At 37.5% G+C, this 16,565-nt stretch overlaps 1 protein-coding gene across 1 annotated transcript in view; it reads right to left on the bottom strand.

The window, feature by feature from the left end:
- Positions 1 to 3,995: 3,995 nt before the first annotated feature.
- LOC127451907 (somatostatin receptor type 5-like) overlaps positions 3,996 to 16,565 on the bottom strand; it is a 36,707-nt gene continuing 24,137 nt past the window's right edge. Inside the window, exon 2 of the mRNA XM_051716965.1 lies at positions 3,996 to 5,452. Coding sequence (XP_051572925.1) covers positions 4,000 to 5,409 — 1,410 coding nt within the window. The 5' untranslated portion in view covers positions 5,410 to 5,452 and the 3' untranslated portion in view covers positions 3,996 to 3,999. The remainder of the gene's footprint in view (positions 5,453 to 16,565) is intronic.

Raw genomic sequence — 16,565 nt, 5'->3', positions numbered from 1 at the left:
CGACCCCTTACCCAAACCCTAAACCTAAACCATGATTTTGATAGGAAAACCCCTCTATGGCACTAAAACTCGATTGCGATTTCACCACCACACACAAATTATTACTAATTGTCATTAAACTGTTTAAATTACCACTTTTGAAGAGAACATTTTAGCCTCCTCAGAGGACCATCCCTAAACATTTTAAATATAAAACAGATGTCCCTCAGGAAACCTCCACTGCTGGATTTATAATGTTTTATAAAGCTGAAAACAAGATATACAATGTCGTTACATAAAAAACTTCCTTTACACTGCCGAAAATGATAATGTATTGACTAAGCATACACGGGCACCTTTGTATTTTTATCCCTGAGCAAATGGCTTTGTTTGCACAAGAGGCCCATAAGTCTGCACCAAGAAATGAATAATATCATAGCGTTCACAAGCAGCCTGCAGCACTATTTGCCTCTTTGTGCATCCATATCATGTGTGGGTGGGCCTCAGTGGGTGTCAAGCGTCCAGTGAATCACAGTGATTCATTTAGATAAAGCTGTCCAATCATAAGGTCAGGATGGCTGCCTATCTGCCCACAGCCACAAATGACAGCTTCTCAGAGAGCGTCAATAATAAAAACAATAAATGTCATATAGGCATTACACAACAGATTAAAATAACCACAGTAAACATGCTGTGTTTTAATGAGACAATAACAATAGAATAACATTTCCACACAGCTTTTTACACATTATTTTTTAATGTTTAAACAATCAGTTCCAAATGAAAGCTGTGAAATCCACAGGCATAGCAGTCAATAAGGAAATGGTGGTAGATCTCGCTCCGTAATGTGTCTGCAATGGCTTTCTATACGCCTCCAAGCCCATCTGAGTGTGAGTTTGTGCGTAGGAGGAGGTGGTGTTGGATGTCAGGGAGTGTAGGTGATACGCTATTGCTTGCTATGATCTGAATAGTATAAGTTTATTTATAACACTCAGAAAAGGGTATCTGAATGTCACATAAGCATATTATTGTACTGGGCAGAGACATTTTGGAATTTTAATGTATGCCTACACGCATGTTTTCTGTGAGTGGGATTGGTTGAATAAGGGTGTATGAATGACATTATAATTAGAGGTATTTAAAGGGAAAAATCACCCAAAGTTAATATTCTGTCATCATTAACTCACCCTTATGTTGTTCCAAACCCGTAGGTCTTTCTTCTAATGAACACAAAGGAGATTCACTTTCATTGTATGGAAAATTATGCAATAAAAGTGAATGGAGAGTGAGGCGAACATTCTCCTGAATATCGCCTTCTGTATTCTGTGGAAGAAAGAAAGTCATACGGGTTTGGAACAAAATGAGGATGAGTAAATGATGGCAGAATTGTCATTTTTGGGTGAACTATCCCTTTAAACCTCTTCAGCTGGTGTCAGAGATACCTAGTAGCTCTAAGGTCTGGTTCAAAATATGATGCTTTTAGCTTTACGTAAAGCCCTAAGTGCACAACAAAGATTATTTTGGACATTCATTCTGACAGTGAGCAATAACAGTGTAAGCCAATATTCTTGGTAGTCCCTCATAAATGGATATCAACCTCGATAATGTATGATCAGCTTTAGGGCTGCTGATAATGTCATGTTAAATGTTTGTGTAATATTTCTAAGAATGCCAACAAGAACACAATGGACAGGCAGCACTAAATTTTGATTTTGCCATGTAATATAACAATGCGTTTGTACATTCGACTGATAACATTTTTTTTAGAAGGCAAAAAAGCACATAAAAAGATACATTTACAGAAAACTACAAGCGTACATAGGAATATTGTCAACATGTTGTCAACAAAATGTTTGGTAGATTGACCTTTGTTTATATATACAAAATGACCTTACATCCATTAGCTTATCACATTAATTTGCTACAAGTCTCACTTTTCTGATGCCTAGTCAAAGCCAGGGATTCACTGCATTGATTAAATCCTCTATATAAATTTAGAAAAAGGCACATAGATAATTCACATATTGTGGCCCAAGTCCCATATACTGTTCAACTTGGTTTCATAGAATCACGTTACTATACCTACATTTTTGCAAAATGAATTCTATGTGGCTCCTTGTATATATCGTGGCAGTTTACTGGTGAAATGAACACTAGAGGCGCTAAGACAACAACTTTCACACTAATCACAAGTAAAACAGATTATCATAAACACTTTTCATTCTGTTCCTCACACAATGCTATCTTATGACATTTAAACACTATCTATTGTGCATGACTTGTAAGGTGACACATTTAAACGTTTGTATTATGTATTCAGCTAAATTTACGAGGTGCAATTAAACTGCTGCGCAGTAGTTTAACGGATAGAGTGTTGCATGCAAATGACTAGGGTACGAGTCCTGGAGAGCATGTGAGGCAATACATTAGCCGAAAGTGTCAAAGAAGCTCCATAAAATTATGTCGTTGCTTCAACAATTGCATTTTTCATATAACATTTATTTTTATGACATTATCGGTTAGGTTTTGGTTTAAGATTTAGGGTATGGAGGTAGGTTTTGTTGATTTAAACCTCAATAAAAGCAGTGGTTCTCAAGCAAGGGGCGCGCCCCCTAACAGGGGCATGGAGAGTTTGAAAGGGGGGTGTAAACACACATATGTGACGAGCTCAAAATGTGTCATAAGTCACAACTTGACGCTATTGAAAGAATGTGAATTTTGGCTATAAAACTGGATTTTCTTTTCTGTTGTGGGTCATTGAAAACAACAACAACAACAAAAAAATTTTTTTTGATAAAACAATGTTTCATCTTTCAAATTATGTCAATATTATCACAAGATTTAAATTATAAATGTTGTTTTTATGCTCTTAAATGTGGTGTCAAATTGCACTGCTTTCAATTCAGACGGGAACGCTGCATAGGTTCTCTCCTCTTATCAGCATTCCTCTTTATTACAGCATAAAAAACAGATTAATTAATATCAGATGGGATGTTGAAAGACCCAATGCCATTGGCTGAAATGATCATATTTCATGTAATCAGCAAATCAGTGTTTCAACTGCAGGAAGACATCAATGACACATCAACAACCTTCACTTAATTGTGAACATTTAACTTAGGAAAGTTATCCGATGTTCACAGCGTCAGTGGATATATGATCTTCGTGTGGATGCGCAAATTGAATCTTTAGAGCCGTTTTTTAAAAAAACAGTTTTATGACAGCCAACATTCAAATGATTCTATTTCGGCAACAGTTTGGGATAGAAGCATAAAAAATTAATTAGCTGAGACCTTCCTTTTTACTTAAGTGCATAATTCTCAAAACTTAAATTTCAGAAACCCCTGCAATAGAGCATTAACCTTTAAAACTTCCGATGTTTTAGCGCCACACAATGGACATTTTATCTCAGAACTGCCGCAATAAGTGTAAAGAACCGTGTCATATCATTTACATTTACATTTATGCATTTGGCAGACGCTTATATCCAAAGCGACTTACAGTGCACTTTTACAGGGACAATCCCCCTGGAGCAACCTAGAGTTAAGTGCCTTGCACAAGGACACAGTGGTGATGGCTGTGGGAATTGAACCAGCAACATTCTGATTACCAGTTATGTGCTTTAGCCCACTACGCATATATATATATATATATATATATATATATATATATATATATATATATATATATATATATATATATATTTTATAAATATCATTATACAAAAATGTCGCCATCATGTAATTTTCATGAGACCATTTATGTACTGATACAATATGCTTACAATATGACAACCCTTTTTTGTTTGACGAGTTCTATAAATAAGGAAAAACCCATTGTGACAGTTTCCAAAGTTTAGACTTCCATACTGTTTAGTCTAATTACTAAGAGGAAACGTCATGGTACATTCAGACATTGAGAAGAGTCGATAGAAGCCAGTAGTACAAAAGGCTCTTTTGAAGTTGGTAGGCATGTACAGTTATGCAGTTTTTCCAGCTGGGACAAATTCTGTCAGCTATTTTACAAGTAGCTGATCTCCAGTGAGCTGTTCTTTTCCACCGGTTCCTCTGGCAATGTTTTCACATTTCCATTTTTAACCCCATTCATAAGGGTTGCTTTTCCAAATGCTTCCCCACCTGTGCCTCTCCTGTCTGGTGAACCGGTCTCAGAAACCTCTGGAGCTGAGGGTCTCTCCATAAAAAGAACATGTGTGCTTTCGGGTTGCCCACTTCCATTTCCATTCTGAGTAATCCTGCAGATTTCTGTCATCTCTGTCACCTCCTCCCTGTCCTCTTCTTCTTCTTCATCTTCTTCATCTCTCACTACTCTTCTAAGGCTCTCCCTAGGCATTAGCACCCTTCTTCTTTCCTCCTGATGCTGCTTCTCTGTGGGCCCATGGTTCTCCACCCTCCGAGAGGAGCGACACAGAGCCTTCCGGAAACCTTGCTTGAAGTTGTCCGAGAGGAAGCCATAAACTATAGGGTTGGCACAGCTGTTAGCGTAAGACAAAACCACTACAAAAAGGTGCAGACCCTGTGGCTCATCACGCAGTGACTCGACCAGGTTTATGATATTGAGGGCGTAAAATGGCATCCAACAAAAAACAAACACTGCCACCACTATCACCACCATTCGCGTGACCTTTCGTTCTGACTTGCGCCGTTTGGTTGAAGTGGCATGAACTTTCTTTCCTGAGCTCCGAATCTTGATCACAATGAAGAGGTAGCACATGCAGATGACTAACAGGGGAAAGAAAAACCCAACAGTGGAAGTGTAGATGATAAATGCTGCTCCCCAGATTCTGGCTGGCTCTGGCCATATGATGTTGCAGATTCCTCCCTCTCGTTGCACGTTAGCAAAAATCACCACTGGCAAGACTACCAAAAAGGAGACTGCCCAGATTGTCCCATTCACCGCCTTGGCCACTTGTGGTCGCCTCCACTTAGAAGATCGAATAGGGTGAACCACAGCCAGGTATCGATCAATGCTCATCACGGTTAGGCAGAAAATGCTGGTGAACTGGTTAATTCCATCTACAGTCATTACCAGTCTGCATGTAAAGGAGCCGAAGGGCCAGGAGTGCATGGCATTCTGCACAGCCAGAAATGGAAGGCCCAACATGAAAAGCTCATCCGCTATAGCAAGATTCAGGATGTAGATGTTAGTCACTGACTCCATCTTGGAGTAGTGTAGGACAATGTGGATGACCAAAGAGTTTCCTCCCAAGCCAACGATGCAGACAACAATGTAAATGAGAGGAATAAGGATTCCAGCCATGCTCGTTCCTGGTCGGGTCCCGGTATCTGTCCCATTGGTGCAATTTGAAGTGTTGAAGATGCAGGTATCATTGCTAATTTTCTCACTGAGGAGAAAATCAGGAATGGAGCTGTTGCCCCAAATGTCCAGTGCAGCAGAGGTGTCTAACTCCATCTCAGTCTAATCCCGTCACTGCTCTCAGCTGGGGGCCATTGTCCTGTACAAAGAACAACCACAAACTATGATTTCTCTTTCAATGCACTCTCACATTCACAACTTCTGTATATTCTGGCATGCAATAAATGCATACATTACAAACAGAAGCACCATTGTTCAGAAGTTTGTTTGACTCAACACTGGACAACTTATTTGAAAAGAGATTGCAGAGGACAGTTCATCGTAAAACCTAACATGATTTTGGGTGGAGCTATTTTTGTCCCTTAGGTACTCAGGCATGCCAATTAACCAGCATTGTGTGATGCTCAGAAGAGGAAATTCTGCCTCAACTGTACCTTTCTAAACCATGCACTGTGAAAATGTGTAACTTGTATTTGTTACCTTAAGGAGCTATTTCTATATAACCCTTGACATTTTGTTTTGTAGGTGAAACCTAATGTAATTCAGGTTGTTTCAGTGATGTCAAACCAATTAATTTAGATTTTACCACATGAAGCACATTTCTCAAGTTAACATTTTTGTCAGTGTGCCTAGAAAATGCCTTGCCTAGAAAACCTTGAAAATGTGCTTCATGATGTGAGAAACATCTAAGTTAAAGGAATAGTTCACCTAACAATGACCATTCTCTCATCATTTACTCATTCTTATGCCATCTCAGACTTTCTTTCTTTTTTGGTACATTTTTTTTTTTTTTTTTAAGGATATATGATATGCATTTCTCCATACAATGCAAGTCAACAGGGACCAAAATGTTCAAGCTCAAAAGGACAAACTGGTTTGATTCAAGTAAAAAAAAATTATTTAAAGGTGTAGTTAAAAAAAAAAAAAAAAAAAGTAAAAAAAAATGAAAATTCATCATTTACTAACCCTCATGCCACCCCAGATGTGTATGACTTTCTTTCTTCTGCTGAACACAAACAAAGATTTTTATTTTTTTAGATATTTCAGCTCTGTAGGTCCTCCAATGCAGGTGAATGGGTCCTAACATTTTGAAGCTCCAAAAGGACATAAAGGGAACATAAAAGTAATCCATAAGACTTCATTGGTTAAATCCATATATTCAGAATTGATAAGATAGATGTCGGTGAGAAACAGATCAATATTTAAGTCCTTTTTACTATCAATGTCCACTTTCACTTTCACATTCTTCTTCTTTGTTTTTGGCAAATTGCATTCTTCATGCATATCGCCAGCTACTGGGCAGGGAGGAGAATTTATGGTAAAAACGGACTGAAATATTGATCTGTTTCTCACCACACTTATCATTTCGCTTCTGAAGATATACATTTAACTACTGGAGTCTTATGGATAACTTTTATGCTCCTTATTTCTATGTGCATTTTGGAGCTTCAAAATTTTGGTACCCATTCACTTGAATTGTGAGGACCTACAGAGCTGAAATATTCTTCTAAAAATCTTTGTTTGTATTCAGCAGAAGAAAGAAAGTCATACACATTTGTGACAGCATGAGGGTGAGTAAATGATCAGAATATTTTCATTTTTGAGCGATCTATCCCTTTAACTTGACTGAATCAATCTGAATAAACAAGGCTGCGCAAAAATGTAATTTTAAGGGTTATATTTAGTAGAAATAGAATTTTGTGTTAACAATTGAAGATGACCACTTTTTACCATGTGAGAATGGCGGCATTACAAAACATTAGCACACCATACACTTGAAATGTGAAAAACAAACAAGGGCAATGATAATGAAACCCTAAAATAAAGAGTGATGGGAAAAGGCATGGCTGGTTCCCCAGGAATAGTAATTTATAAACATAATTAATGTAGAGGGAAGGAATAAAGGGTGAGAGATGTGACAGTGTCCACGCCGTGTCAGATGGGAAATGTGCAGTGATGTGAATGGTGAAGAGACGGACTCTGCTAGGATGTCTGTGATTGGCTTATCGTGGTGTACATTTACTCCTTAGACAGTTTAAACACTGCGCGACCCCACGTGGTCTGCATGCCAAAGCTAACCCTGCTGAAAAAATGCTTATGTTGTGTTTTGGGTGCTGGTCCACCAGCATGGGATGCTGGTGTGCTGGTGTCTCCACCAAGCTTTTAAACTAGCTTAACCAAGCTTGTTTTATTAGCAAACAGGCAGATTGGGGCTCAGGGCTGACTGAGTAGATGTTTAGAATACCATTCACGGTGTGTGTGCAAATGAGTGCGTCCTCATTCTAAGCATATGCGATACTGTCTTTAGTTATTTTAATGTGCCCATGTATCATATAGTGTGTGAAAGCATAAGAATAATTGAAAAGCATGAGAGATAAGTGTAAGTAGGATCAGGTGATGTAGGTTTATGTGTTCTATCTCACTTTGTTGAAATAGAAAGGCTAAGATATACCTCTCTCCATTTCTGTCCCATTTCTTTCTCCCTTGTTCCCAATTATTGCCAGAAGCAGAGAACAGGGAAGATAAATTGACTCTAGACTGACATTGCAAAGACACTTACTGTATATAAAAAGACAGGGGAAAACATGCAGAGAAGAACTGCCATCATCATGTGTTGTATCAGGCTTTAATGTAATCTGGGCTGAGATTTAATTGTAGCACAAAATGGAGTTTGTAGTTATAATGGGAGACATTGGACTCACTGCCCTGTGATGGACTGGCCACCTGTCCAAGGTGTTTCCCTGCCTTCGGCCTGAGACAGCTGGGATATGCTTCAGCACTACCCGCGACCCAACATAGGACAAGTCGCAATAGAAGATGGATGGATGGACACATTTAGGAGCTGATTTAAGGAATAGTTTATCCAAAAATGAAAATGGTTCTGTCATTATTTACTCACTCTCACGCTGTTCCAAAACCATATGTGGAACAGAATTATTATGCAGGTTTATCTATCCAACAACAGATCATAGTGACCAAGTCTTCTACGCTCCAAAAAACTAATAAAAGCAGTCCATATTACTATGCTGTTTATTCTAATTCTTCAGAAGCCATATGAATGCTTTGTGTGGAAAGACAGACATTTAAAGTAAGTCATTATTGAAGCAATATCACACTAAAAAGAGTGCTGTATGTCCAGTTATCAGCACAGCTGTGCTGATAGAGCCTTGCTGATAGATGGACAATACAGCATGATTGCGAGTGTGATATTACTTTTATACAACAGTTCAACAAACAAGTAACTAAATAAGTAGTGAAAAACTAAGGACTGCCCCCCCCCCCCAAAAAGCTCAGCGTGCTTGATTACTACGTCTGACTCGACTCTCAGCTGTGATCGGCAGTAATGCTGAAGCTCTTAAGGGCCAGGGATACTTCGTTTTTGCGCATCCCGAATCACCTCGCGCCTGGTCGACCTTGTTGCCTTTGTGAGTATACTCTTCTGACCGCGAGCGAATACGAACGTGTTTGATGCATGCCCACTACAAATTCTTTGTGATACTCTTTTAGTACAGTCAATGGCGGGCGCATGCGTCAGTGACGCGCACAGCCGAGGACTGCGTGTGCAGGTGAAAAACATATAGGTGGTGCGGCTGTGCTGAAGATGCAATTTGCATCAAACATACTGTGTGCGGAGCTGAAGACACAATTTCCGTCACACATATTGTGCACGGAGCAATTCGTAATGCGGACACCCGAAGTATACTTTGACCTTTAGTTTAACTCTATTTCTCAGTAGTAGTAATCCGAGCAATCATGGACTGAGAGACAATTCAAAGAAATCTGCGCACTGAATGACAACACACAGTTTGTCAATTCGCTCATAGCACACACAAGGCGATCTTTTGTCGCCACCTGCTGGCTCAAATCTTAAAAGTTACAAGGATGAATGAAAATTCACACATCTACAATAGCTGCCTTTACACATCTGCACCATTCTAACATGTTTGGAACACCACAAACACAAGCTGAGTGACACAAACAATAAAGTGTCCCAGTGCTAATGGTGTAAGCTAACAGCACTCTTCGAACACATTCTCGTCCAATCAGATTCGAGGACTGGAATTAACTGTTGTATAATTACTAATAATCTTCTCCTTTAGCAAGCTGTTAACTCAAGATCTGCTGCATTTGGATTGATTCAGGGAGTTGTGAAAGAATCGGATCAGTCCGATTCATGAATTTTAGTTTTTGGCAAGCTCTTCCTTTAAAGTAGAAGTTAAAGACGTTGTCAAAACTCAAACTGTTTTTCAAACTTTAAAAAAAGTTTGAATTTTGACAATGTTTTTACCTGCCTCATTGACTTCTACTGTACTTCATTCTTTACACTGTTAAGGTCAATCAATGAAATTCCAACCCGGTGTCAAGACAAGTCATAATAATAGTGTGAGATAGCAAATTTGTATAGTGTTGGTTTGTACAAAAATCTAAGACGTTTACTCCCATAGAAAAAAATAAAGGAACCAAACGACAATGTTGTTAAGATTTTTCGCTAAGTTGTGTCCCATGGTAGAAAGAGAAATATTGTGGTTTTGAATGTGTTCTTATGATTTTCTCTAACTTAACACCAAACCCAAACCTAACCATTAAGTCTAACCCCTTACCCAAACCTAAACATAACAATGATTTTATTAGGAAAATATATTTTGTGTACAATGGAAGAAAGAAAAAATTAGGGTTTGCTAAGTAAGGTACGCATATTACAGGTTACTGACATAGTCTATATCAGTAATTTGTATTGCATAAATAAATATTCAATGAGTAACGACATTTGTTCACAGGCATTACATTTCTTTAATAAAGTGTTGGATAATAGGCTTGCAAAAATTTGATGGCTGTATTGTATCGATTTTAAATTCTGTTTGTTTATTGGATGGTCTGTATGGAAATAAAAGTCATTTAAAATCGTATGATTCCGCCATTTCTGTGCTGTCATGACACTATGTTGGAATTTCCCAAGTACTGAACAGAGATACAATGTTTTCAAACATTTATCTTTGAAACCAGTGAATGATTAAAACGTCATTATATAAAATTGTATAGAATTACAAAGTTTTAAGATTTGTTCCACAAATATGAACAGATGAGAGCACAGAAAAGAGTAGACTCAAGTTATTCACTGTCAATGCAATGCTGAAAAGGAAAAATTAATGCAGAAAAAAATAAAAGTGCAAAGTCGAACAAAGAGAATAAGTAAAAAGAGTTAAAAGAGAGAGAAGAAAGGCTGTGATCTTTTAAGTCTCTGATATTCATATTGCTCCACACACATGTAACCTTCATGATAAAATAGCTATCCAAACCATCAAAAACATTTTCCTCACTTCAGGTCTTGTTAAAAACTTCACAGGAGATGAAATTATTGATTTCATTAAGTCTAAATGTGCAAGCAGTGCTTTGTGCAGTATTTTAAAGCTAATTGGTTCTTCTAAAGTAACACAGATTAAACAGACATGCAGACAGAAAAAAAAAAAACCCCACTAATTTATTTTGTCACTTGGTTAAGTCATACTTGCAAGTAGTCAGTAGTACCAATAGTTCAATGCCTTATTATCCACCATTTATTGATAATTATAAAAAATGAATAGTTCTGACTCTAAATTCTGATTGGATGAACACACTTGACACCGCACAGTCTATGTTAATGCGGCAAGTTGCTATGTTTCTTGGATCCCGCAAATAGCCTGAATTTAGGAAAATGAAATGAAATGTGCAGGAGTAATCGACTAATCGAGTACTCATTCTGCACCTGCTAATTGACTATTAAAAACACTACTCAAATAACACAAATTTGTTTTCCTTTGCCGTGCGGGAAACGCTGAATTATCCTGTACTTTCCTTTTGAATCTCTCACCAAATATTGCAGTTACTACTAAGTCCACTGGGGGCACTGTGGATGTGTGCTTTTGAGGTGTTGGATGAGAGAAATGCTGTATTCAAAATCACCCCCTATCCGTTATCCACCTTATTTTGCAACGCGGAAGTAAGCAGCGGCTGCATTTCCGGCGAATGTGTAAAAGTTCCGCTGGCATTGACCGTAGTGTAAATAACTAGAAGGTTATAATACCAGAGTTAGTGATCTGGGCTTATAAACTTTCACACAACCACAGGATGTACAGCAGAATTATGTTCTAATGTTGGATAATTTTGTAACGTCAGCATTTATAGTAAAAGAGTAAGTAATTCACTTGTTGCTGTGTGTAGTTGTATTGAAGAGACGGTAATAAAATCTGCTTATTACTTTACCGAGATTGTGACGATGAAGTCTTTCTTGTCTCCATGTAAACCTCCATTTATATGTACCTGCATAACCTCCGATGATGCCTTTATTTATTTATTTATTTCCAAAGGTGATGTTTCATAAGCCATGCTGAATGCGAGATCTGCGTATTTGTTTACTATGCACTGCTAAGAAATTAAGAATGCTCTCTGAAAAAACAGTGTTGTAAAAAAAAATCTTAATTAATGACAATAATATGTCAACATTTATTGCCAGCCTGTAATATAAAACAGCATAATGTTGTATTTTTGCATAGCTAAAATAGCTGGAAGTGGCTTATACCGGAAGTGGTCCACATTCAAGGTTGATATTGGCGGCGCCCTAGTTTTGCTGAAAAATAGGGTGGATATAGTGCACTATTTCGGGTGTCGGCCATTTTGTAGTAGCGTCCGAATTCTGAGTGAACTACTTGTTCCCTACATTCGAACTACTTGTTCCCTACATTCTTACCCACAATGCACTCTGATATTGAGTGTACATCAAATGTACACCCGACAACGGTTTATTGCCCATAATCCACTGCGAGGAGGACTGAGGAGCCGGGAGAGAGAGTGCATGAGAGAGAGAGAGAGAGAGAGAGAGCGTGAGTGAGCAAGCGAGAGCGGCCAGTTTACAGCTTCCTTCAATCCTGCAATGTTTTATTTCATGGTGTCTGTATTGTTTTTACTTTTTGAGAAATATTACTTTATTAAAATTACATAATAAAATATAGTGAGCCAAAATAATACAGATACATTAAAAAATGTATAATCTATATAGATGATGTTATGATATGGAGTTTAATTTAGCCATTAAGCTAAATAATTCTTTCTTCACTAACTCAGGAGACTAGACACAGTGGAAATGATAATTTAGTGATGATTCAAATATTCGGTTTCTACATGTAGGTTATGATAATTTAGTGTTGTTTTATCGTCGCATGAGGGCAATGTTCCCATGGTTTTCTTATCTCTGCGCCCAGAAACGCTACCCAATGCTAGGTTGGATCGGAGTTTAAAGATACTAAAACATAATAAATAAATACAATAATATATGCATTATGTATTTGATTAAACTTATGTCGTTTTAATTAAATCATCATGAACATATATAAACAATGACAAAAAGAATGAATGTTTATTATATTAATATACTATATATATATATATATATATATATATATATATATATATATATATATATATATATCTTATTTAAGAATAACAAGTATTATTATTATTATTTTGCAAAGTAATGTACATGTAATATAAAAGTACATACGCGACGAAGTAATTTCTGAGACAGCTCCATCATGCTCGGTGTATAAGTCAGCGTCCGAATTCACTCACTCATTTCATTCAATCCTTACTGATATAGAGCACTCACTGCCATTCACTATATAGGAAATAGTGGATGAGTGAACAAGTGAATGATTTTGGACACAGCCAAGAAGACATGGTGGTGTCTTATGCATCCTTGTTTCCTCGTTTCTCTGTCCTCAAACCCGTGACCCGGAAACTGATCAAAGTCGGCATCATTAAGGACGTATCAATTCTTTTTTTTTTTTTTTTTTACAAATTAAACATTTTATAATATCAATATAGAAAGTATAAAGACAAAACTAAAAAAGGGGGAAAGTAAAAGACAATACAAATAGTACAAATAGGGTTTCCGATTAACACTTTTTATTGATTCACACACTTGAAACAGAAAAGCAAAACATATATTCATAGAATCAACTTAACCCCCTTTATTCCCTTTCCCCCCACCCAATCCCACCCTGACCCTCAACAAATATCCCTGTGGTCGCAACCTGAGTTACATACACACACACACACACACACACAAAAACAATATATATATATATATATATAAATAAAATTGCACTTCTCTCTCCACTGCCCCCTCCCTGAGAGCCCTCCAAAAAGGCCAGAGAGCAGCCCCATTTTTTATTGAACGAATCTAAGTTGCCTAGCCTTCTACATGACATCTCCTCCAATGCTGCTACCCTGCCCATTTGTGCACCACTCTTGAAATGAGGGCGCTCCAGCCGACTTCCATCCCCTAAGATTGATCTGTCTTCTGGAAGGGGTGTGACGATATTAAAATGTGACGATATTTCTCGTTGAGGTGAAAAGCTGTCTCACGATATCAGCATGATGGAGTGTGAGGGTCAAATTAGCATAGAAGATGCCCCCCCCCCCCCCCCCCCAGTAATTATTGATAATAATTTTTGCTGAATTTTTGAACATTGTTGTCTTTTATTATATTTCTGTTACCATTGTTTGATAGATTGCTTTGTGTTGTGCCTCTCACAAACAGCCTCTTATGGTTTTGTTAATTGATTCTACTGTTTATTTACAGTATCTCAGTGCAATATTTTTTAAATGGAGATTGAAACCCATTAAACTAAGTCAAAAGAATTAGCAGTGTTGCTGTACAGTTTTGCATTGACCACTTGTAACACTATATTGCACTGATTACTTAGCATGAGCTCAATATGTATAAAAATATGTTTAAATATAAAATAAATGGAGTAAGATACTTTTTGAAAAATAATGGAAATGGCAATGCATAATTCATACTTCAAGTTTTGTGTAAATCATCTTAATCACTGTGTAAATCTCTTTGTCCTTCTCTCCCTCTCTCTTTTCATCTTATCGTTTGGTAGATGGAGAACTGCTCTGCTCAGAGTGGTCAGAACAGTTTGAACGGATGTTCAATGTAATCTGTCTTCCCTCACCCACTGCCTCATGAGAGCCATTCATCTATTCAGTTGTTCACCTGATCATATGGCATTTGTTCCTGGGACAGCTGCCAGAATAACAGTGAAGCAAGAGGAGCCCTTTGCATTGAAGGAAGTCCTTTGCAGACACTTTCTTATAATGCACCACGATGACACCAATTATATACAGAACAGTGGCGTTTTCTCCGATTAGGCAGAGGGAGGAATTGCCTCTTTTAAAAAATCGGGTGAAAAAAACAATAGGGTGAGAATAAAACAAATAAAATATTACGAACGGTGAGTTCAAATAGTGTGTATATAGGTCATATTTCCAAAGTGATACTGTCAAACAGCAACACCAGAAGATAAAGTTTCAGAGGGAGGCAGCATCTCTCTCACCTTCCTTGAGGGCATTGTGAGCTTCTAATCATGGCATGAGATGATGGGGGGGCTAACCACGAAATAAAGGCAAAAAGTCACATGAGGGGAGACACTGCCTCCATTGTGCACTGATTTGTTCATTACATTGTTAATCAATGAATGTGATAATGCCCACCATATGATGTCCCATTCACTGCGTCTCCTGTCAAATAGAGCTGAAATATGAATTTACATTGGACTTAAAACAAAATAAAAAAATGAACCCTGATTTCAAAAGTCTACCACATGCCACTGATATAGAAAAACATATCATTTAAGCAATTGGTTTTATTTGTTTTAAGAGATGCATGACCCAATGCACATTTATTTGAATGCTAACAGATCCCTATTGACCTAAAGGATCTATGTTCTGAATGATTTATCATTAACTCTGTTAGCCTGCCTGATTTCAAAATGGACACTGATTTAACGCTCTAATTGTAATTGATAATTACAATTGTTCATCAGTGAGAAAATCCAATCACTGTCTATTCAGTTATTTTTGCCATCTGATGATACCCTACGATCTAGCCTCACTTTGATAAGAGCACACTTTGATCCCAGTTTGGGTCTTTGACACAGAGTTTTTCCAGTATTTGTGCAGAAAGACTCTCTTTCTTTAAGGTCAACATGCTTTGCTGCTTTTTCTTGAATGTGATGGATCAAACCCCTCGTGCAGCTGTAGCTATGCCCTTGTCATTGCACTCAAATGTGTATTGAGTATAGCACTATATGATGTCCACATTCACAGCATCTCCTTCCACCAGCTTTACATTTTTGAAAGAGCCTGACAAAAGCTGCTGCCTTGATCCATTCAGCCGCCCGTGCCGCCTTTCTCCCATTGAAAATATGGAACCAACGGCTAACGAGAAACCATGTAAAACCACCTGGAAAGAAGAGAATTGACACTGAAATAAGTTATTAAGCCACTGCTTTGTTGAAAGGAATAATTCACCCAAAAATGAAAAATTTGTCATTTCTTTACTCACCCACATGACATCCCAGATGTGTATGACTTTCTTTCTTTTGCAGAACACAAACAATTTTTTTTAGAAGAATATTTCAGCTCTGTAGCTCCATATAATGCAAGCGAATGGTGAACAAAACTTTGAAGCTTCAAAAAGCACATTAAGGCAGCATAAAAGTAAAACTCCAGTGGTTTAATTCACGTCTTCGCAAGTGATCCAGTTGGTTTTGGGTGAGAACAGACCAAAATGTAACCCAGTTTTCATTATAAATCTTGACATCAGTAGTCTCCTTGGCGATCATGATTTCAAGCTCGATTACACTTTATTAGACTTAATTACACAGATTAGAAACTGCAATATCAAGATTATAATGTGAATAAGTTGAATTGAGAACTGTGAGTTATATTTTGGTCTGTTCTCACCCAAAAATTGATTAGTTCACTTAAGAAGATGGATTAAGCAAATGGAATTAGGGATGACTTTTATGCTGCCTTCATGTGTTTTCTGGAGTTTCAAAGTTTTGGTGACACATTCACTATGGACCTACAGAGCTGAAATATTCTTCTGAAAAATCTTCGTTTGTGTTAAGCAGAAGAAAAATTCATTCACATTTGTGATTGCATGAGGGTAAGTAAATGATGAAAGAATTATTATTTTTGGGTGAACTATTAAGTTACAGTCCCAACATTTCAGTCCATACACATAAACACCTCTACTTGGTCACTTCAATCATGTTTTACTGATCGGATAGCTATCCGATCATGAAAAGACCATGTGTAAATGCCCTGCAAGACAGACTCGAGACAGATATACTTCAGACCAAACAAATGTAAATGCATCTGGCTGGTCAAGCTACATTTGTAAACTTTACTCCACCCAAATAGCA

Source organism: Myxocyprinus asiaticus, chromosome 14 (genome assembly GCF_019703515.2).
Source record: "Myxocyprinus asiaticus isolate MX2 ecotype Aquarium Trade chromosome 14, UBuf_Myxa_2, whole genome shotgun sequence".
NCBI classification, from domain to species: domain Eukaryota; kingdom Metazoa; phylum Chordata; class Actinopteri; order Cypriniformes; family Catostomidae; genus Myxocyprinus; species Myxocyprinus asiaticus.
The sequence above is the reverse complement of the archived record's forward strand: the minus strand, read 5'-3'. Positions and strand labels throughout refer to the sequence as shown.